The 15,991-nt window shown below is 39.1% G+C and overlaps 1 protein-coding gene across 2 annotated transcripts in view; it reads left to right on the plus strand.

The window, feature by feature from the left end:
* The window catches only part of sec23ip (SEC23 interacting protein), a 29,512-nt gene that overhangs the window by 11,866 nt on the left and 1,655 nt on the right, over nucleotides 1-15,991 (plus strand). For both annotated transcript variants that reach the window (XM_057848496.1, XM_057848495.1), the window contains 5 exons: nucleotides 1,504-1,656; nucleotides 1,729-1,884; nucleotides 3,219-3,321; nucleotides 9,185-9,367; nucleotides 9,435-9,603. In XM_057848496.1, the coding sequence (XP_057704479.1) occupies nucleotides 1,504-1,656; nucleotides 1,729-1,884; nucleotides 3,219-3,321; nucleotides 9,185-9,367; nucleotides 9,435-9,603 (764 nt within the window). The remainder of the gene's footprint in view (nucleotides 1-1,503; nucleotides 1,657-1,728; nucleotides 1,885-3,218; nucleotides 3,322-9,184; nucleotides 9,368-9,434; nucleotides 9,604-15,991) is intronic.

Below are 15,991 nucleotides of genomic sequence, written 5' to 3' on the forward strand. Positions count from 1 at the left end.
ATTTTTTAATCGTAACAACACATAACTCAAAGTGGTGCCATACAGTACGTATGTATTGCTAAATTGCTATATGACTTTCTATCGCGGTTTTACCTTTCTTTTGTCATTTTCGCCGTAATAGACCTGTTCCTGCAGTGTACATTTTGGCCAGAAGATGGCGCCTAAATTGCCATGATTTGCTACATTGATTGTATTCTATGTGCCATCGTAGTACATGACAGGTAGCCTGCGGATTACGAACGAGTTCCATTTCTACGCTTGCATAACCCGAATTTCCGCACAAGTCGGAATTAACCCTTTAAGTAGCCTTCTATTGAAAAACTTGTATTTTATATCATATTAATAAAATAAAGTAAAAAAATAAGGTAGATATATATTTCTTCGCTCCCTTAACATTGATCACACCACCGTTACAACTGACATTTATTCATTTGTCACCGTCAAACTATGAACACACATTTAGAAAATACATCATGACAGAGCGTAATAATGCTATGAAGTAAATCAATAGAGACATATTTGCTTACAAAAACGTACCTCAATGATTGTACAATATTATCGAGGGAAATATGGTCCTAATCTTGGGCAATTCAACAAGGAAAACGGTAGCTTTTACATATATTATATACATAAATTAGATAATCACCCGTCTAGTGGTGAAAACGAACGCTGCTCAATAAACTAGAGGGCAATAGCGAGCTAACGGGGGGCATCACTGAGCTGCGCCGTTTACCCTTTCTCTGCCTTGTTGTAATGTTAACTGGCGTTCACCCGAGCTTCCCAACGTGAAAGCAACGCTCGAAACTTAACAGGAATTTAGCGCTGGCCAAAGCGCAACAAAGGAAATCAGACCGCACGTATAGTATAATGAAATGCTAGCTATGCACAGCAATTAGAAATCAAGCATTTAGATTTTATAAATGACAAAGTTAAATGACAAATAATATACTGTACTTACCATCAATGCTGAGAGATGGCGACAAGACACTGTTACACGGCTTAAAAAAAAAAAACCAACAACAAAAACTAAAGTCGTAAAGTCGAAATCACTTAAGTCGGGTACGTTGTAACCCAGGGACTATATGTATTACCAATCTGCCTCATGATATTAGCTAATTGTCTCTTCCTGCCAATTGTACTTGAGTAATGCAAGCAAGACGGTTAAAAATATAATCCACACAGACAACACGATTCGTTCCAATAGCAATGTTAATTAGACAATAAATTAATATCGTTTTAAATTTGAGCAAAAATATGTTTGCTACTCTGCCGCTTCTGTTTACACTGGATAGTTTGATGTTTCAGCACTACTTGATACATTTAACATTGTAAACCAGTTTAATGTCAATTCAAAATTAAAGTGAGTGGGGTAAAAGCAGCCATAATTGTATAATTCTTTTTAAAAATGTATTGTATCGTGGCATAAAATGGCCCATCATAGGAGTTTTATTTTTATATAGCACTGCAATTTTAAATGACCCAACTGCGTTCACCCCTACATAGACGGCTGCCCAAGAGAAGAAAGCTGAAGTCCAGGCGGTCAGTGAAGTTGTAGAGCCCGCCCAAGCTGTTGGGACCGCTCCTGAGAAAAATCTGCCCGCGGGTGTCTCCTCCATCCATGTTGATTACAACTATTTTGAAGTCGGCACTGGACAAGTATGTGTAGTCATGTAATTTCCTGCCGATTCTCCTTTTTGACAGGGTGTTGAAATGTGAATGTGCATACAGGTGTCTGTGGTCTACCACAATCTAGACTTCAATCCATTGAATTTCTTTGCGCTGGGATCTCCGATCGGCATGTTCTTGACCGTCAGGGGCCTGGAGAAGATTGAGGAGACCTATCAGCTGCCAACATGCAAAGGATTCTTCAATATTTACCATCCGGTAAGCCTAAATAAAGCAAAGTAGGGCTATGTGATTAACTCGTTATTTGCGATAGTGACGTCCTATCTATATGGACTGAGAGGGGATGACAGCGAATGATCGCTGTCGCTGTCAATGGCAAAGAATGAGTTAAAATTCAGATGAAATATTTTGGGGTTTTTTCTTTTCTAAAAAATGTAACAAAGATAACCCTAGTTAACATAAAATTACATTTTCTATTGTTAATTGATTCATGCAAAAAAAATTAAACCTGAGTAAATACAAATAAAGTCTTCTATTCCTGTCAATAAATTGTAAATTTATAGATTTTTTTAATTGATTTATCCATTCAAAAAATAAAATCTGTATCCACTTTTTCTTTCTGAAAAGCGGGGTATAGGCATGTGCCGATAACCGGTTTCAAGGTATACCATGGTATGAAAACGTCACGGTTTCAAAACCTTAAAGATTTTCCGTCATACCGTCCCTATGGCATCAGCTATTTTTTATGTACCATGATTGCAGGGAGAAATCCCTCACTTGCAGGTGTAAGGCTCAGCCCTCCCCCACTGGTTGTTGCTTAGTGTCAGTGAGTTAGCTGTGCTACACGATGGCTGAAGGGGGTGAAACTCCTGAAATTTTTTCCCCCCATGGAAGAAAACAAAATCGCTGGTATGGGAATACTTCAGCTACAGTTAGAAAAGTTAGAATGCCACGGCTTGGAGGAGGAGGGCCAACCGACATGTAAAACATGTTTGCGGAAGGTGGCTGCTGAGGAGGTAATACCTCCAATATGATTTCGCATTTATACAAAATTAAAGGTTATTAACGATTCCAACCAGCTACGAGAGTTAACTGTAGCGTGTATAGTGTGTCTAGTGGTCTTAAAACATGTGTTTATTTCTCTCTGGCAACTGTCTGTGTTGAGACAGAGAGTGTGTGTATAATGTAAACATGATACGAGTCTTACACATGTGCTTTTTATGGAAAATCAATTATTTTTGTTCTGATGATAATAATGTTAAGCTGTGGGTTTTCGCTCTCCTAAAAGACTGCATTTATTTTAATTAGAATATTTGTTAACTTTTAAATTTATTTTAACTTAACATTAAGCTTATGTTACAATTTGCTAGTATATTTTGAAAAATAAAAATCCTGTTCAATACAAAAGTGTTTTTTTTAAACCCACATATCTCAAAGTAACACATTTTACAACTAATTGCGATACCGTGATATTTTTGCCTAAGGTTATCATACCGTCAGAATCTCATAACGGCAAACAACAATTTTGTCCACATGTACGTGATGTAGCATCTGTCCACTTGGCTGATGCATTAGTCTTTCATCTATTTCAGTTGGACCCAGTGGCATACAGAATTGAGCCAATGATTATACCAGACTTGGAATTGAAGCCAGTTTTGATACCTCATCACAAAGGAAGGAAAAGGCTGCATCTTGGTGAGTACAAAAATGTCATTGTGTGGCTCTTTCAATAAAGTCTGTCATAATAGGTAGTGTTGCCATTTTTTGGTTCCGTATACTGGTTCCGACACCCGGCTGTGTGGTATCAGTATTCTGTACTCCTGTCGGAATACTAAAACTATTGTTACTGCGTACTCACGTGACTGTAAAGTAATTGCTATCATGGCTTGGTCAGACACTGCTTAATGGTTCTAAACGGAATTTTTAGTGTTTATTTAAAATACGTTTCTACTCCATGCAAAGTTGTTTTTGGCAGCCCTTTTAATTTTCGTCTTAGTCTTTTGGACGATAATATTTATTAGTCTTGGACATCTCAAAATGTGTTTATCTTCGTCGAGTTTTTGTTGACGAAAACTCAGGACTAATTTCGTCCAGTTTCAGTCCACGTTTACGAAAAATGTTTTCGTCTGTAAAAATAAAAACATTTACTCCAAAAATAGGTAGATAATAAATATATCTTTTTAACTATTCTGAATGAACATTGGCAGGCGAGCACATATTGTAGTGTCTTCCAAGGACAACGTCAACTTGGTGATAGTACTGTGCCCTCCATAATTATTGGCACCCCTGGTTAAGATGTGTTTTTTAGCTTCTAATATATATATATTTTTTTATTCAAATAATATGGGAGCTTAATGGAAAAAAAGAGAAAAACCCAACCTTCAATACAAGTGCATTTATTCAGTGGGGAAAAAAATCCCACCTAAAAAAATAATTATTTGACATCAAATAATGCGTGTCACAATTATTAGCACCTCTGGTGTTAATACTTTGTACCTTTTGCCAACAAAACAGAACCTAATCTTCTCCTATATTGTTTCACAAGCTTGATATTATGTCTGGTGAACCATTTCTGTGTAGATTTGGCCATATGTTTAGGGTCATTGTCTTGCTGAAAGAGCCAGTGACGACCCATCTTCAGCTTTCGGGCAGAGGGCAACAGATTTTGATTTAAAATGTCCTGGTATTTCAAAGCATTCATGATGCCATGCACCCTAACAAGGTTCCCAGGGCCTTTGGAAGAGAAACAGCCCCACAGCATCACTGACCCACCCCCATACTTCACTTGTTGGCCCCCTGGAGGCCAACAAGTGTCATTGCATGTAATTCACTTTTCTATATATATATATATATATAGAAATTTTAAAGCAATAAAACTGCAACAAAAATGAATGAAATGAACAAAAACATATATTTTTATAATGGGTCAAAATTATTTTTCGAACAGATCATGTGACTAGCACCTTAGACGGTAATTTGCTTTGCATATAATTATCATTTAAAAAAAAAAAAATAGGGGAGGGCAATTTTATTTTTCAAATGATTTTGTTCTATGATTGAAAATATTTTTTATACCCACGCAACTTTTTGAGGGATTGAATGATGAGACACAAATGTCCCACCCTTTATATGGCCCAAACACAAAAAGGATTGCTTCAATCAAAGAAAACTTTTCCAATGAAAAATAACGTGTTCAAATGCCAACTTTTCAATCTCAAATATTTTTTTGCATTCAGAAACTTTTTGTATGATTGAAGTTTTTCTTTTTTTGATTGAAGGGATTTTTCTTTTTAAACATATGTATTTTTAAGCAACTTATTTTTTGATTGAATAATAAAGACAAAAATGTCCTTGCCAAAATGTGGCCATATGCAAATTTGGCACAACTTCAATCCAAGGAAAAAAAAAAAGAAAAATAGCTTTCACATCTTTCGAGTTTTTTGAGTTTCAAATTTATTTTTACATTCAAACACTTTTTTTTTTTTCTATTGAAGCGATTTTTTTTGGGTTGAAAATATATATTTTGATTGAAACAGCTTGTTTTTTTTGATTGAATAATTAAGACACAAATCTACCTCCATATGGCGCCGCTCAGGGGATACAATTTTTGACGGTGGTAACTACATTGGCACGACACTGACGGGCGTACCATATTCAATGGATGACCATCTTGGCGAAAAGTATTGCTTAAGCAGCCTGATTTAGAATTCCCCTCAAGAATGATGGGAAACAAAAAAACGCTCATTGTCAACTTATTATTATAAATATTCTTGTAAGTTAATTTTATTGCTGACACTGCGTTTCGGGGTCATCAACATGTTTGTGCCATCCCCCCCCCCACCCCCCACCCAAAAGTCAAACTCAGCCTATGACACAGAGCCCTGACATTTGAACTGAGACTGCTCTAAAAAGCTTTCTTCCTTCCCTTCAATAGCGAGTGTTCAGGTTGAACATTCTGGGCGAACCTGCGTACGTCTATGCGTGTCTCTGTGGCTGCAGTGCTGTTTCACTGAGCCTTCACCTAGTCTCCGCTTGGCAAAAAAACGTTTCCAACCCACTTCAGACTTGTTTCTAACAGTAAAAAAAAAAATAATAATCACATTGCTGTTTATACGTTTCTGGTGCTGATCTGATTTGCTGCAGTTACACATTGGCAGTCGCGAGTTAAAAAGTGACAAACTCCATATAGACCCTACTAAGAGTGTGACAATATCTCGATACAGCGATATATCGCGATATTTTGCAACCCGATTGGTTATCGATATGCTCCCGCCAAGAATCGATACTTTTATTTAACATATTGGCCATACAATGGAGTATGGATGCTGTAAACTGCTCAATGTTTGTTGAGCAATCCCTTGGCGGTCCACTAGGGGCGCTCGGGAGTGGCGGTGAGGGTAAAGTGCGCATAAGTTGTCTAGAGAAGAAGCTCCAAGTGGGTTGAAAAAATAAAAAAGCTCCGTGAGAACGGTGGAGGAAAAAATGAGAAAAATATTGCTACAAATCACACATGGGGACACACTTTAGATTTTACACCAACAAGAAAGGAAGTAAGGTGAACAAGGACTTTGCTGTATGCAAAAATTGTCTAAGAAAAATAAGTTTCACTGGGAGCTGGTGACGTAGTGGACACTGGAGTTTGTGAGCTTTGCTTTCATCACTTGAGGTAAGAAAGTTTTGCAATGTAATTGACTTTTTAATTTACATGTATTATTTTGATGACATTTGGTGTTGAATGATATAAAATAAACCAGGACCCTAAACTGGATGAAAATGAATATCGAACAAGCCCGCATGAATTTACCGATTTATTTGAGAACCAATTTCCATCTAGTTTACTACACAAACTGTTATTACTGTCATTTTGATACAATAAGCTATAAAAATGGTTTGAATAGGTTCCAAGATATATAAAGTGATGTGCATGATAATTAATGTAGCCTACATATTAAAAATAGGTAATTATTGATGTAGCCTACATATTAAAAATAGGTAATTATTGATTTTTTAATTTCTATACATTCAATTCATATTTTTTTTTAATTCAATACTTCCAACACACACAAAAAATCAGGATTTCAACTCAAACGCTATGAAGTAGCTAATATTTTTTGTTTTATTTTGTTTGTTTTTAAGGTGAGGAAGACTGTGACTGAGCAAGTCTGACATCTTAAATGCTGAAGCAGATAGCGGAAGTGCTCAAACCAAGCAACAAAGTTCATATACGAAAAAAACACCCACCAATTTTATCATTGCCCCACTCCAAGCTCAACTGCTGACACCTACGGCACTTTTTATTTATTTATTTTTTAAAGATTTAAAACTTTAAAGAAATTAAGGGTGCCATTCATCATGATCTCTCCAAGCAATATCAGTGGTCGTGGTTGGTTTCCTCTATATGTGCAGGGGCACAATTTGCAGTAGATTTATATTTTACAGCAATGTTGCACAGAAAAGGTGTCACTGTTTAATAAATGACTTAAACAGTATTTTTTCTATTTTCAAATATCTTTTCTTTTTTTCGTTTCAACAGTTGTATCGAAGAATTTCATGTATCCAATTTCTGACCAATATATCGATAATCGCTATATCGTGATATAATCGTTATCGTGAGCCTTGTATCGCGAATCGTATCGTATCGTGAGGTGTCCTGAGGTTCCCACTCCTAGACCCTACTCACATGACGTCACAACCACGCATCCGCGCCATATTGTCCGTCAACTCGTCGTGTTGACGCATTACCGCTACGTAAATTCCTCCTATTTTGACGTGTTTTTCTGCTCGTTAACATTAATAATCAAAATAGTGAAGGCGTGTGTGGCGGTTGGTTGCAATAACAGAGAAGATAGACGGAGAGACTTGAAGTTCTACCGTATTCCGAGAGACCCGGAGAGGAGAGCGAGATGGACTGCTGCAATTCGACGGGAAAACTGGGCTCTAAACGATTACCACGGATTATGTAGTAGTCATTTTATATCTGGTAAGATGCATTTAATATATATTTAGAGGGTTTTGGGCTGACAACCACAATTAAGATCATTGCGAGGCTAATCGCCGACAACATACAGTTTCAAATTCAAGATGCTTATTTCTTCCACCACCATTACATTTTGAATAATATTTAGCTGGTACCAAGTGAAAGAAGCTGGCCTCGTCTACGGATCATCAGTTAAACAGGTGTGTCCAAACCTTTTGCATAGGGGGCCAGATTTGGTGTGGTAAAAATGCGGGGGGCTACCTTGGCTGATTTACATAGAACAATATATTTAAACAAATTTTATCAAGCCCTTCTGTGTGTCACATTTGCTTTATTATTATTTTTTATTCATAATTTCAACAGTCTCGTCTTTGTTGCGTTCTCGTTCGACACTCGGGCTCTTGCGAAATACTGCTGCTGTGAAATTAAACAAGCTTCAAGTTGCTATAATTTCTCGCTGCGTATCTTCCCTGTAATGTTGTCGTACATGTCAGCGTGTCTTGTTCGGTAATATCATTATCACGTCACATCGAACTCTTTCAAAACAGCGACTGTCTCTTTCCAAATGAGGCAGACACAGTTGTTGCGTGTTTTATTGAAGAAATAGTCCAATATCCACCTATCCTTGAAGCGTTGGCCATCGCAGTCAACTTTTTTTTTTTTTTGATTGTCGCCATTTTAGAAAATTGGAAGTAAAGGGTCACACGGGGTAATGTTGCTCTTAAAGTTTTTCAAAGTTTCGTGAGAATAGGCTGAGTTTCTGTGGACAAGATAGTTGTAGATATCAGGGTAGCAGATGTCAGGCAGAGACGGCGAAGACAGCGGGTCGAAAAATATCGATTTAGGCATCAAATATGGATCTGGCGAATGGATAGACTGAAGCTTTTCCACATAACGCCTTTCATGCAACGCATCCAATGAGTGTACAGCGTCTGAAAGCACCGGGCTTCCATGAATTGCACTATAAATTGCACGACAAATTGAAACCATTGAGAATACGGATAAACAATGACGGACAATATGGCGGCCGGATACAGCGACACGTCATTCTGTGACGTTGGTGAGTAGGGTCTATAGCACCTTTAACTTATTGCCTGCCATTGATGGCGCTAGACATCCAATACATTTGAAGTGAGAGGTTTGGCAGAGAATGAACATTCCTTCATTCGCCGCCACCTTCCTACTTCAAATGGGTTGGACGTCCACTAGTGATAACTGAATTGGTGGGATGGTGAATCTTGGCAAGAAGAACAAATTTTATTTTCTACCATTGACAGCGCTAGAACTTTGGTTCTTATTTTGCCAGCCCTCCCACTTGAAATACATGGGACGTCAACGAGAGAAATCCACACAGCCGAAAGATGATTGGATGCCTTTTTTTTGGCTGACAGCTGTGTTTGGTTGGTCGACCAGTGGTTGGAAATTAAATCTCGAAAAGTACATAATTTCTTAGCTACTCCCCGACGATGTCATTTTAGTGCCCCATTGGTTCTGATACCGATACTGGTATCGGTGCAACACTAATAGTAACATGTTGTCGCTGTGACTAGCCCTTATTTAATGATTTTTTTTTTCTTCCAGAACTGAAGGAGAGTCTCTCCAGGATGGGCTCAGATCTGAAGCATGGTTTCATCAGCTCGTTGAAGAGTGCGTGGCAGACGCTGAACGACTTTGCACGCGCCCACACCTCGTCCGCTCAACTTCAGGCTGAGTTGGCTATGGTAGCCAATCAAATTGAAGAGCAGGAGAAAAGAGCGCAAGATCGTGAGCCTCTCTTGTACTAATACCAATCGGATCTGCTCTTTTGGTCGTGTTCATGTTCCACTTTTAGTTTCAGAACAAAAAAGCTCTGAGATCCCTGAACCCCCAAAAGAAGAGGAGCCTCAGGTTCATATCGGGATGCTGAATGGAGGGAATCGGATCGATTTCGTCCTTCAGGAGAAGCCCATCGAGAGTTTTAATGAGTACCTGTTTGCCCTTCAGAGCCATGTCTGCTACTGGTATCAGTCTTTTATTATTATTATTTTTTATATATGTCAATAGGAAGCTTGGCGGTGAATTGTTAACCGTTTATAGTACTGTCATTGGCTTCCGTTGACTGCTCTAGACGTCCAATCCATGTTGACTGTTCAGGGTCAATAAAGGATTGGATGTCAAGTGCCGTCAATGGCACTCAAACATAAGCATTCACAGCCAGTCCTGGCATCAATTGGACGTCTATCGCTGTAAATGGCAAGCAATGAGTTTACCCTTTATAGGTCACTAATTTAAAGCAACTAGTAACCTTTATAAAATATTTTCATAACATTTGTGATGATATGTCGACTGACAACTATCAAAATGACACCTCTTTTATATCTTGAGAGGGTCTGTATCGCTTTCCCAGCACTAATTAACTTTGAGGAGGGTGGCGGGAACACTGCCACACACAAAAAACCTATAAATGTGCTGACTTCTTTACGGCATACGTCACTTACCCTTTCCCCATTCGTTATAAAGACGGAAGTCGATGCGAACGCTTTGGCGCGAAATCTGCAAAGATGGCAGAGCAACAAAAGAGACAAAAGGTTTTGTCCGAGGAGACAAAAAAAGGGAGGCTACCAGGATAAAAGGACACCTAAGAATTAGCGGTGCAACGGTTTGCGGTTCAAAGCCGAACCGTTCAGTTCGCCCTGCACTGTTCAATACGCCTTTATGAACCGCACCTTTTCGGTTTTGTAATTAATGTATTCCGAACGCTTACGGAATGAATTGAGCGAGCTCTGTGTGCCTGTGTGTGACGTGAAGCACCGCTGTGGAGAAATTCCCGCCCCGCAAGTAAATGTCGGATCGCTGTCAAGCACCTGTGTAATAGAAGCCGAGTAACGCCCTCTCTCGCTTACGAGCGAAGTGAAAGTGAAACAAGAAAGAAAACAAATAGCTATGGCGAGCGGAGGAGTGGAGAGACCAAATTTTGAGGAAGCACCGGCTTCTTTCAAATCTGCGGTGTGGCAACATTTTAGTTTCCCCGTGGATTACAATGCGGAGGGAGCAAAAATATTGAAGAAAAAAAATACAAGCATTGCTCAGCGCTTGTTCCCCATGCTAATGGTAACACTTTTATAACATGACTCCGGCATCTCAGCCAGCATCACCAACAGATATCACTTTCTCAGGGTAGGACAACCCCGAAGATGAGACCAGTGAAAACACACGGCGGGCTTCGTTAATTTACTTGCAACACTTGACCCGCGTTACATTGTTCCCTCGCGGACATATTTCTCCAACAACATAATCCCCAACATTTATGAAATGGCACGCAAAGCCATCGAAGATGATTTCGCTTAAGCACGTAGTTTCGCCCTGACCACTGATAGTTGGATGTTGGACGTCCCGTGCTACAGAGTGCTATTACCTAACTGTGAGGATCCACCATAATTCATACCTGTCAAATTGTACGGTCTCGTCGTAATTTGTACAAGTGAGCACTCATTTTTGAATGTGTACGCCGTACACTACGTTCAAAATCTGCACGTTTTTCGTGCATTACGTTTTTTTTGTTTTTTTTTTTCATCCGTTGGGATTTGGTCACCGTTTCTGCAACGAGACAATGCGTTGCTTGAATGACGCGAGAAAAGTCAGAGACTCGGAGAGGGAAGAGTGTATGTTGAGACGCTGTAGCAAACACGATGCTAGGCTAGATGGCTCCAATATTACCTGACTTAGCCGACAACATACAATCTATGCCTAGATGTCACATGCATATAGGACTACATACGAAATGACAGACTCGGTAGCGTTAGTAAACAGCCGCCATTTTAGAGCAGTAAACTTCTCAGAAAGGCTCTGTTGTAGTAAACCTTACGAGTGAACCTAAGCAACTTTTTATCTAAAATACTCCTAAATCGGCAAAATCTTGACTTGAGTCTATCTTTAAAGGATGAAACAGTTTTTAAAATGTTCACATGTCGAAAGTAGACAGAAGGGAACTAATGCAAAAACGGGAGCAATTTTATCAACTTTAACAGTTGATTCACAACATTAAATGACCTCCAAACATAGCAAAGGTTACTTTGGGTTTTTTTTTTTTTTTTTTTTTTTTTTTTTTTTTAATGAATGAAGAAAAAAAAACATGAAAGGTATCACCAGTTACTTTGCCAAGTAACTTTTTTACTACTGTGTGTGTATTTCAGTAGTCAGTCACTACACTAGCTAAAGAGCTAAGAGGCATTTTAACAGTTGAAAATGTTTACATTTTAATTGTTTATTTCATTTTTTTAAAAAAGCAAAATAAAGGCAGGGCGGCATGGTGGCTGAGTGGTTAGCACGTCTGCCTCACAGTTCTGAGATCAAGGGTTCAATCCCGGGCTTCGGCCTTCCTGTGTGGAGTTTGCATGTTCTCCCCGTGCCTGCGTGGGTTTCCTCCGGGAACTCCGGTTTCCTCCCACATCCCAAAAACATGCATGGTAGGTTGATTGAACACTCTAAATTGTCCGTAGGTGTGAGTGTGTGCGTGAATGGTTGTATGTCTCCTTGTGCCCTGCGATTGGCTGGCAACCAGTTCAGGGTGTCCCCTGCCTACTGCCCGTAGTTAGCTGGGATAGGCTCCAGCACCTCCGCGACCCTCGTGAGGAAAAGCGGCATGGAAAATGAATGAATTAATGAAAATAAAGGCAGTTTAAAAAAAAAAAAAAAAAAGAAATACGCAAACCGAAACCGAACCGAAACCGTGATCCCAAAACCGAGGTTCAAACCGAACCGTGGGCTAACTGAACCGTTGCACCCCTACTAAGAATAAACAGGCCCGGCTTTCCCTCGCTGGCATAATCCCCCCCCCCACACACACTCACTGAACTCGTCAGCACTGACGAGTTTGGGTGAGGGTGGGGGCGGTAGGGGAATACGGTACAAAATCAAACATTTCTTATTTTCAACATTGTCATATGCTATTGTTTAGCCACAACTGGATTCATTACCTCGTTACTATTAACACTTCACACAGCAACTGGAAACATAAATGTCGTTCAATCCATCTGAAGACGACAGAGAGATCAGGATGCTTGGGTCCCCCAACGTGACAATGACCCGAAACACAGACAGGAAAACCAAGGAGTGGCTCCGCAGTGTTGTTAATAACGGCGTTACAATATAACGGCGTTACTAACGGCGTTATTTTTTTTCCAGTAATTAGTAATCTAATTAATTACTTTTCTCATCTTGGCAACGCCGTTACCGTTACTGAGGCGGGAAAGGCGTGCGTTACTATGCGTTACTAAGTTGGTTGAATAAAAAAAGTCTGAGAGAAACGGACTCACGGGGACGAGAGCAGAGCAGCAGTGGGGAAGACGCCGTTGCAACCGCGATGCTAGGTGGCTCCAATAATACCTGACTGTAGCCATAGCCGACAAACTACGCCCACATGACACGGTAGATATCATATTATAGAACTAGATGCATAAACTGACACAGCTGCATTGCCAACATGTTTTAAGGACTACATGCGTTAGTAAACAGCCGCCATCTTAAAGCAGACCTCTCAGGAAGGCCCTGATGTAGAGATCCTTCCTAGCGAACCTAAGTAACTTTTTTTTTTTTTTTTTTTGAATCTAAAATGCTTCTAAATCGGCAAAATCTTAACTTAAATCTATCTTTAAATGATGAAACAGTTTTAAAACTTACAAATGTTTAAAGTAGACAGAAGGGAACTAATGCAATAACGGGAGCAATTTTAACAACTTTAACGGTTGATTCAGAACTTTAAATGACTTTCACACATAGCAAAGGTTACTAGCTAGTTATCGCAATACCCTTGTGTCTAGTTAAGTGGAGGGTAAAGAATTGGGCTAGGGCCAATTGTCCCCCAAATCCTTTAAGCTTCACATTGTGTGACCTGTTTTTATTTTTTGTTTGTTTGTTTTTTGTTTTTGAGGAAAAAAAAATTATCACAAGTTACTTTGCCAAGTAACTAATTACTCTTACATTCAGGTAACTGAGTTACTAACACAATTACTTTTTGGGAGAAGTAATTTGTAACTGTAATTAATTACTATTTTAAAGTAAAATTAACAACACTGCATATACTGTATATAGATATAACTTGATGCAAAATGACAGACACGGCACTAGATGCGTTAGTAAACAGCCGCCATCTTAAAGCAGTAGACCTTTTATTACGTCTCTGTTGTAGAGAACCTTCCTAACGAACCTAAGTAACTTTTTATCTAAAATACTTCTAAATCGGCAAAATCTTGACTTGAATATATCATTAAATGATGAAATTGTTTTAAAACTTTCATTTGTCGAAAGTAGAGAGAAGGGAACTAATGCAATAATGGGAGCAATTTTAACAACTTTTAACAGTTGATTCAGGGTGAAGGGTAAATTAGTGTAAAGAATTGGGCTTGGGCCAATTGTACCAAAAACCTTCACAAAAAAACTTTTTTTTTTTTTTTTTTTTGAGGAAAAAAAAAAAAGTAATTATCACCAATTACTTTGCCAAGTAACTAATTACTCTTACATTCAGGTAATTGAGTTACTAACGCAATTACTTTCTGGGAGAAGTAATTTGTAACTATAATTAATTACTTTTTTTCAGTAAGATTAACAACACTGTGGCTCTGTAAGAAGCATAACAAGGTTCTGGCGTGGCCATACCTAAACCCAATAGAAAACCTTTGGAGGGAGCTCAAACTCAGTGTTTCTCAGCGACAGCCCAGAAACCTGACCAGACTGATGGGTGGGCCAAGATCCCTCCTGCAGTGTGCAAACCTGGTGAAAAACTACAGGAAACGTTTGACCTCTGTAATTACACACAAAAGCAACTGTACCAAATATTAACATACATTTTCTCAGGTGTTCAAATACTTATTTGCAGCAGTATCACACAAATAAGTAGTTAAATCTAGAAATCATGTATGATTATTTTTCTTTTTAGATTATCTCTCACACAGTGGACATGCACCTACGCCAGGGGTGGGCAAACCGGTCCTCGAGGGCCGCAGTGGGTCCTGGTCTTTGTTCCAACTGATTCAGCACAGACTGTTAAAACCAATGAGGTTTGAGCAGAAACAAGAAGCACCTGATTGCAATCAACTGATTGCATTTGTAAGACACCAGACTGGTGAAAGGCTAGCCTCATGATGGGTTGGAACTAAATCCCGCACCCACTGCGGCCCTTTGTGGAATAGTTTGCCCACCCCTGACCTACGCTGAAAATGCGGATGTAAAACGGTCTTGATTCTTGGTTAAAAAGCAACAAAAAAAACGTGCAGTTAGCATTTATTTTACATGAATATGTCGAAGTACGATGCTAGTCTGTTAGTCAGTGCGGCCGCCAAATGTAAACAGAGCTTTTCCGGTGAAAATTCTTGTGAATAAATGCTTCGATCCCTCTTTATAGATGTGGACGTAAAACAGTCTTGATTCTTGGTTAAAAGCCCCCCCCCCCCCCCCCCCCCCCCCAAAAAAAGCATTTATTTTACGTAAATAAACCGAAGAATGATGCTTGTCCGTAGCGGTTGATTTCTCTCATTGTTTTTTTTCCACATTTCAAAATGCATGCATGGCACAAAAAATATAACTACTTTGAATCCTCGAACAAATCACTCCTGAAACAATGCTTCTTGTATGCGGTACAGCTTTTGTACGTTTTCCAACCTAAATCCGGTGTTGGATCGCTGAATATGTTGACTAACTGCGAATAACTGAAGCAGACCGTAGGACGGCCCCCTACTTGAAAGTGTTTCGCAGTGGCTGACAGATGTGACATGTCAATACAATTATGAAGTCTGTTTCAGACCCCTACATGATTTCTAAGTGGAAGAACTTACAAAATTGCAGGGTGTAAAAATACTTATTTTCTTCAAGTATCACATTTTGGGTCATCTAGAATTCTATATGACCTAAAATGTGAATATTTTAACTAGGAGTGGGAACCTCTTGGTACCTTACGATACGATTTGCGATACAAAGCTCACGATAACGATGATCTGACAATATGGCGATACAACGATTATCGATACATTGGTGAGATCATTCTAGGATATTCTACAAACGACTAAAAAGCAGAAAAAACAAGCTTCTGCTGTGAATTGGAATAAGTTTATCACTAGTAGACGTCCAATCCATTTGAACTGGGAAGGTGGCAGCGAATGAACGAATGTTCATTCGCTGCCATCCCTCCCACTTCAAACGGATTGAACGTCTATGGCCAGTAGTGGCAGCCAATGAGGTAATTTTGGGCCATTAAGGTCATTTCCCTGTTGATTTTCAGTTACTTCCTGTTGATTTTGGGGTATTTTATGGGTCACTTCCTGTTTGAGTTACAGAACAGTAAGTGACCAGGGAATCACCCAAATGAATTGGTAGTGACTCAAACTCAACAGAAAATGTAAATGCCCTAAAATGAAC

The sequence above is a fragment of the Corythoichthys intestinalis genome, chromosome 10, assembly GCF_030265065.1.
Source record: "Corythoichthys intestinalis isolate RoL2023-P3 chromosome 10, ASM3026506v1, whole genome shotgun sequence".
Taxonomy (NCBI): Eukaryota; Metazoa; Chordata; class Actinopteri; order Syngnathiformes; family Syngnathidae; genus Corythoichthys; species Corythoichthys intestinalis.